A 7,664-nucleotide genomic window follows, 5' to 3' on the forward strand; every position below is an offset into this window, starting at 1 on the left:
TGATGACATGCAACAAGAAGAACCACAAGGTCAACAAGTTCCCACCAGTTCATGCTGATGCTACTGTAGGACCCGAGGGAGTCATCCTTAGGCAGGCAGCTTTGCTTCAGAGATGTGAATATCATTTTTTCAGTGACCCTTCCCTTTACACGTGGCGTCCTCGTCAATAGTCAAGGAAATAGTCTTGTCCCTCAACAGTCAGGAGCAACCCTCCTTCATGCTCTTTCTCTCTCTCTCTCTCTCTTCCCCAAGTTATAGTCAGTGAATCCACAGTCACAGCCAAAACCCAAAAAAGGAGTCGATTGCCTTGCCTCAGTTCTATTCACCTTCAATTCTAACAGGAAAAGAAAAAAGCCTAAACCTTGCATTTCTTTCTTTTCTTTGTTTTTCAGAATTCAGCCTTCTCTTCCTTCCTGCCTTGGCAGTGGCAGACTGACAGGTGCAGCATCTCTCTCTCCGTTGGCAGGTAGCGTCAGGGGCTTCTTCGTCCGAGTACCGATACACTAACCCCATCTCACAATGATGGACGGTAGAGATCAAAGGACAACCCAAACAGCTGTCGTGGGAGTTGGCCATGCCCCACGTGGCGTGTCTGACGTGGGCCCCTAAGGCCGACACACCAGCAGGGTATGAGCGATTCTCGCCATCCTCTCATTGTCTCTCCCTCTCCGCCTCTTGATTTGACAAGTTAAGCTTTTTCTTAAAAAAGAAAAAGAAAAAGAAATTATCTTGTTCTCTGCGTCTAATTTCCGTATTTTCTTACCTAAATTCAAAAAGCCGTTTCCCCTTTTGCTCCAAAATCCGTTTCGGCTCTTTAATCTTCGTAGATATTATATAGGGTTTTTTGCAAAATAGTCCCCCCCCCCGCCTTGAGCGTTTTTTCCAAATTGGTCCTGACCTTTTGCATCATTTTTTGCAAAACAGTCCTGTTATGATACGGTTAAGTTAAATCAGTTAGACATTGACTGTAGTTAAATTTTTACGAAAATAACCATTATAACCTTCTCTCTTACACCCGAACTCTTTGTGAGCGCCTATGCTGCTTAAACCCTTTCTTATACCTAAGCTCTGAGAATCAGATTTGCAGCAGCTTTGGTGATCTCAGTGACTTTGATTGCAGTCTCAAGCATAGACTTTCTCTACGTGGCTCATTAAGGTGATCCCTGACCATCATCAAAATATATTCTATAGAATCAGCTCAATCGGCTTAACAAATAGAGAGAGAGAGAGAGAGAGGAAATGTAGTTGGTGATTGATTCTTTTTGGAATCTATCGGGCTCCCCATCGCCATTACTCACTCACATAAAACCTACGAAGAGCCAAATACATCAACCCCCACCTGCAGAAAACAACACTCCCCATATGACCAATAAATTCTAATGCCTTGTCTTCCCCGACGGCCAGATCCCGTCTCTCCCTTTTAAATTCAGTCCCCCCCCTGCCAGGAATTGATGGATTTCTATCTGAAAATCATCCATCTCAACTGGGTTAACAACTACATCGGTGACGATGGCAACAATGATCACCAAACCCGCCCCAGCCCTCCTTCATGGGAGCTCTTTTCCGATGACCGCCTTCCGGATTCCGGCAAGCTGCCACTACCACAACCCAATTTTCCTGCCTTCAACGGTTTCCTAAGGATTGATGGAAGGACGACTGTTAACCTCAGACCAATTTTGCAGATCAATCCGTCTTATGGGTTTTTAACAAAATGATCCTCAATGAGGGCAGAACCGTCAATTTCCCTGCCATGAGTGGTTTCCTCAAGGATGAGTAACCTCAGGCACCAATTTACAAAAGTTAACTAAAAAGAGATGAATAATCTGCAAAAGCGAATAAGGCACAAAGGCAGGGACTAATTGGCAAATGGCTGATAACGCGGGGACCAATTTGCAAAAAATCCCTATTCATATATATTAAGGAAATATAGTTGGTGATATATGTATATATCCAACTCAAAAAGATACTCGCTTCCTCCTCTCATTCTCCCTAATCCTTCTTTCCGCTTCCTCCTCCTCCTCCGTCGTCGTCGTCTGTGTGTCCGTTGGTGATCATTCTGAAAATTGAGGATGGCAGGAATGGAAAAGAACTTGTCATTCATAGAGGAGGACTTGGTTTCCTTCTCCAAGTCCCAAATGAAGAACAAGAGCACAGAGGAAGTGGCGTCTGAGAGTAATAATAAGACCAGTGGTGGGGGTTGGGGAAGCGAGAACGTGGCGCAAGGAAGCGAGTTCTCGGGTGGGTTCGGTTGCCGGAGGGCGCCAGCCCTGGGGAGCCTGGGGGAGAGGGTGGCAGCCAGGGCGGGGTTCAACGCGCCCAGGTTGAACACGGCTCGGGTTCGTCTCGTCGATGGCGCTCTTGCCTCGCCCGGTGGTGCTCGTTCGCCCTACCTTACCATCCCTCCGGGGCTTAGCCCCACCACCTTGCTCGATTCCCCTGTTTTCCTTTTCAATTCTCAGGCAAGAGCCAAACTCTCTCTCTCTCTCTCTCTCTCTCTCTCTCTCTCTCTCTCTCTCTCTCTCTCTCTCTCTCTCTCTCTCTCTCTCTCTCTCTTTTTCTGCTCTGCTTAATCTCTCGTTGATTTTTTCTCTTGGTGGTGGCCGTGCTGACCCGGAGGATTTAGCCTTTGCTTCTTCTGATGGGTAGATTAATAGATTTCCGATCATTTTTAAAAAATTTCCTCTAGTCACTAGTTTATTACTTTCTCGTGAGTCTCATGACTACCAACGAAGAGGGAGAGAGAGAGGCAAACAAAATAAACTAAAATAAAATAAAATCTGGAAATTTTGTAGCCAGCTCTAGCTCACTTCTAGTGGAAGACATGGTTGTAATCAGGAAACTTGATCTGTTCGGCTCAACCGAGTAGATGAAACTCTCACCAGCACACATCGGTTTCGGGTTTGCTAGGAATTCATCGGCGCCTACCAGTCACTCTTCTCTGCAGTTTTATCAGTTCCTCCTACTGCCTTCTTCATAGACAGTCTCACGATAACTTGTATCTCTGAGACAATTTGTTCCACTAGCTTTAGTTTAGGCTAGTCAATGTTATAGATTAAGCTAAGATCTCCGGTTCAGGTTCAAGAGTTGAATCTTGTGTTTTCAGGCTCAACAATCCCCAACGACTGGTGCATTCCCATTAATGTCGCAGAGTCAAAGGAACAATTCTACGATCCTGGCCACGACAAAAGCTGCTACTGCTGCTGGTGCTAACAAAGAACAGACATGCAAAGACGATAGTGTTTCGTTGTTTGCCTTCAAACCTCATGCTGAAGGACCTGTGTCCTGCTTCCAGAGCTCAGGAAACCAGGTGAGGGACCCCACTATTTTGTGCTTTCTCAATTTAAAATGAGGAGTTAAACAGGAAGCTTTCTAAGATCTGATACAGAAAACATAACTTGATAATGGATCTACCACTTGAGGATTGTTAGCGTTTATGTAGCCTAGAAATTTGGTCATTATCAACATGTATTACTGTAAACAGGCTCCATTTCATTGATACAACACATTCAGTTTGCAGCTTGGAGTCTGTTTCCACTTGACTGATTGTTTTTTCCTAACATTCAGTATAATGTGCCGGGAATCACCAGAATGATTCCTTGTGACTTGTGGAGTTGGTTTTTGACATTAAGGTATCCGGGACATTGCTATGCTTAGATACTTAGTTGAAACCATACTAGATAGGGTAGAATTTGATTATGAATATGATTCACTCTTGTGTCAAGTAAATTGGATTTCTGATACCTATCATGGTAGACATACAACATCATGTTTCAGGTGGCAGATGTAACAACTTCACAATCCTGCACATACCCAGGTTATCTCGTGTTGTACTTTTACCCTTTTTAGGAAGTTTCCATCTCATTGTACAGGTCTCTTTCACCACTCAAGAGCCTTCACGGTCCAGAGTTGAAGCGGCAGTTCAGCCCAAAGCCTCTGTTGTGGCTCAAAGTACAACAGCTATCAAAATTCAGTCCCTAACTCAAACAGAGGGACAGCTTCAACACGTGCCATATAATCGAGCAGATTCTCTTGCTGTATCATCTGGAGAAAACAACAGCAGAAATGCTATACCTAATCCGCAAGCTTCTATTGGTACTAATAGCACTGACCAACCTCCTCCCACTGAGGATCAACTAAATGGGAATGGAGAACAACAATCTCTCCTTCTACCTGCAGCCGTTGGAGTACCATCTGAGGATGGATACAACTGGAGGAAATATGGGCAGAAACAGGTAAAAAGCAGTGAATATCCTCGAAGCTATTACAAATGTACCTACACAAATTGTCAAGTGAGGAAGAAGATTGAGCGCTCTGGTGATGGGCATATTACTGCCATTATCTACAAGGGTGTTCACAATCACCCCAAACCTCCTCCAAGCCGTCGATCGCTAGCTGCATCCATGCCTACATTTGAAGATGCAGCACCTGAGAGGCAACAAAGCCAGGGGTTACATGATAGTGTAGACAGTCAGCCAGTATGGAGCAGCAACCAACTAGAAATTGCTGCAGGTGGCCAGGATTGGAAGGCTGATTCCTTGGAAACGGCATCTCCTACTTCCATTGTTACTGATTTCTGTGATCAACAGACATCGAGCTTCTGTCACCTTGAGTCGACTGATGCTCCAGAAATTTCATCCACCTTGTCCAATGGCGATGAAGATGATATGTGGACAAATGGCAGCATGTCAATGGGGGACGATGGTGAAGAAGACGAGTTTGAATCCAAGAGAAGGTGAATCTCTCTCAGTGATGTTCGTGGATCTCCTATCATTTACTACCATCACGAATATCAGAGTATCTGCCCTTGTCTCTCCCACATCTGACTGCCGGCATCTTTCCGTTTTTGCAGGAAGAAAGATGGATGTTTGATGGATACAGGCGTGACATCCAGAGCGATTCGTGAACCAAGAGTTGTAGTTCAGACAACCAGTGAAGTTGACATCCTTGACGATGGATATCGTTGGCGCAAGTATGGCCAGAAAGTGGTTAAAGGAAATCCAAATCCGAGGTACTTTGGTTCCTTCCAGATGGATTTCTAGGATATTAAGAAATTGTTGTTAAGCAGTGACTGTTGCATCTTATGTGATGGTCAGAGGAGCTCAAGTATCAAACGATATCTAATTCACTCTTTTGACATACATGGTGTTGCCTGATCCAAACATATTTAGGCTAATTTGGCTGTTATGAGCATTTCTTCCTCCCTCTTCTCTCTTGCTTCATTCTCTTACCACTCTTCCTAAGCTTGTTCTGCTAATTAAGCAGTGCCAGAATGGCAATTGCAATGGATGGTGAAATTTTGATGTTCTAGTAGAAGCTTAAATCTAGCTGATTTCTGCTTTCCGGTGTAGGCTTGATGTTCTATGGGTGCATCTTCCTCTCAGACATCTAAAAGTTCAAGCAGGACTTTGGAATTCTTTGAGGAATAGTTAGAACTGGTTGTTGGTTCTCTTTTTCAATCCAAATTGTTTGTTCGGTTATGTGGACACCAAAAGCAATCAAACTGGCCTCATTCATTTCTTGAGCGTAAAATGTTTGCAGGAGCTACTACAAATGTACCAGTGCAGGGTGCTCGGTCAGGAAGCATGTGGAGAGGGCCTCCCACGACCTTAAGTCTGTCATCACCACATATGAAGGAAAACATAACCATGATGTACCGGTCGCCAGAAGCAGCAGTCATATTGCTACTGTATCATCCGGCATAGCAACTGCACTGGCTGCATCGACTCATCATATCCTCAAGCCCGAGCACAAAATGGCCCAGGACGGTATTATGAGGTTTAGTGATCTGCATGAGCAATTAAGCATGTCATCAGTACCCAGTTTTGGTCCTAGTAGTGCACAGCAGCACATGGGACCTTATACTGGACTTTCTAGGTTCGCACTGCATCAGCACGGACTTGGACGCCTGGCATTTTCTGGGGTTGCCGGTACCCCACTTTTGGGGCAGAACAAGTTGGCCGAAACAGGATCGTCGAGGCCTACCGGTGAAGTAAAGGAGGAACCCATATTTGAATCTGGGATACCAGGTGCAAACGGATCGCTATATCATCAGATCATGGGCACGCTTCCTCTGGGACCGCAACCATAATGTGAATATTTAGAAGCAATTTTTTCTTGTACATGTTAAATAGAAAGAACCTGCCTCCTTGATCGTGCAAAGTATTTATTGGATTCCATATGTAGAAAAAGATACATGTTTGATGGATAATTAAAAAAACAAACAGGATCTCATTCGTCTGGTTGTTTCTTTTGCATTAGTGGAAAATTTGGAAGAATTGTAGCTAGGGCTCCAGGTTTTCCTGTCATCCCTCTTTCAAGTATTGTGAGATGAAAACACTAGCAGGAGATAATCAAACCAAATGCCAACATTGGTGTGAATGGTTTCACGTGTGATGTAAGTTCCCCATCTTTTGGCGATCTTATTCTTCAGCAACCAGGACCAGGTTATGATCAAGACCGCATACAGCTTCCAAAACCTCCAAACCCTGCAAGGACTCTACAAGGGTAGGTTCCGGCGGCTGAGCTTCCCAACCCCAGCCTGCTGTTTCGCCGGCATCCCCATGAAAAGATCTCTCCTTGAGAAGTAACAGCAACAGAATGCACACGACCACCAGACGTGTTCTTAATCTTCTCTCCGTTCAAGGTTTCCACCATGGCTAGGGTGTCCTCTTTACCTCGTCGACCAAGTTGAGAATTGAGATTCCATCCCTATGAAAATATGCAGGTAGTTGCATCTGTAACTGTTGAAGATGGATTTGAACACACTGCAAGAAAATGGCCTAAGCCAGATGATACAGTGCAAGGCCGGTTTGTCAAGTCCAATGGCTGCAGTAATTGTCCTTTAGAAACCCTGCCCAGCTGATTGTATACATTGCTTCCTCCACTTAGTAGAAGACCATTGCCTGGAGCAAAATGGAACTCCCATGAAAGTCTACACACACACACACACACACTGGGAGAGGAGCTATGATGTGCTTTCTAAAGGGAGCAAAGGTTCAAGGATGAGGGACAAACCACAAAGCACCAAGGAATGATCATGCCCACATGATACATCTGCAACATGATGACCGTGTAATTCTGGCACCAGGAAAGGCTCCCAGATAATGGGCATGTTCTCTCTTTCCATGTCTTCTGCTATCATCTTTGCTGCCACTTCTAGCAGTGAATCGGTGTTCCCACCAGTGCTCTTACTAACTTGTATATAATCAGATGTGCCGAAGGAGAAGCGAGCTCAAAATCTTGTCCAATTCTACCCAACCTCCCCTCTGCAGAGTAGCCCCACCCATACAACCTCCCATCCTAGGTCCGTGCCAGAACTGTTGGGGTTAAAGCAGACGTACCGGGTCTCCCCCTCAAGTGTGAATCAATGGAAACAATAATGCAATGACAGTGGAAGAAATAAAACCAAAACAAATCAACGGAAACAAAACAGCACACAACGATTTACGTAGTTCCCTCTCAACTGACGTATGTCCACGGCGACCAATAGGTTAGCAACTTTCACTTTCTTCAAACAAATATTACAGAGTAGCCAAAAGGCATAAGCCTTACAAACACACAAGGTGTAACGAAATGAACAAGAGGATATACCTCACTGAGGAACAAATAACGAATGATCTGAAGAACCAGCTTGACGAAACTATCCTAAAAGAAGTGTAGTAGCA

The 7,664-nt window shown here is 44.7% G+C and overlaps 1 protein-coding gene across 1 annotated transcript; it reads left to right on the top strand.

Moving 5' to 3' along the window:
- The first annotated feature begins 2,052 nt into the window (after positions 1 to 2,052).
- On the top strand, positions 2,053 to 6,235 carry LOC149837427 (putative WRKY transcription factor 2). Its single transcript, XM_090006035.1, has 5 exons — positions 2,053 to 2,459; positions 3,104 to 3,307; positions 3,870 to 4,732; positions 4,850 to 5,008; positions 5,539 to 6,235. The coding sequence occupies exons 1-5, from the start codon at positions 2,070 to 2,072 to the stop codon at positions 6,086 to 6,088; spliced, it is 2,166 nt and encodes a 721-aa protein (XP_089862161.1). The 5' UTR covers positions 2,053 to 2,069; the 3' UTR covers positions 6,089 to 6,235.
- Positions 6,236 to 7,664: the final 1,429 nt, after the last annotated feature.

This window comes from Nuphar pumila, chromosome 5 (assembly GCF_984573655.1).
Source record: "Nuphar pumila chromosome 5, dmNupPumi1.hap1.1, whole genome shotgun sequence".
In the NCBI taxonomy this organism is placed as follows: domain Eukaryota; kingdom Viridiplantae; phylum Streptophyta; class Magnoliopsida; order Nymphaeales; family Nymphaeaceae; genus Nuphar; species Nuphar pumila.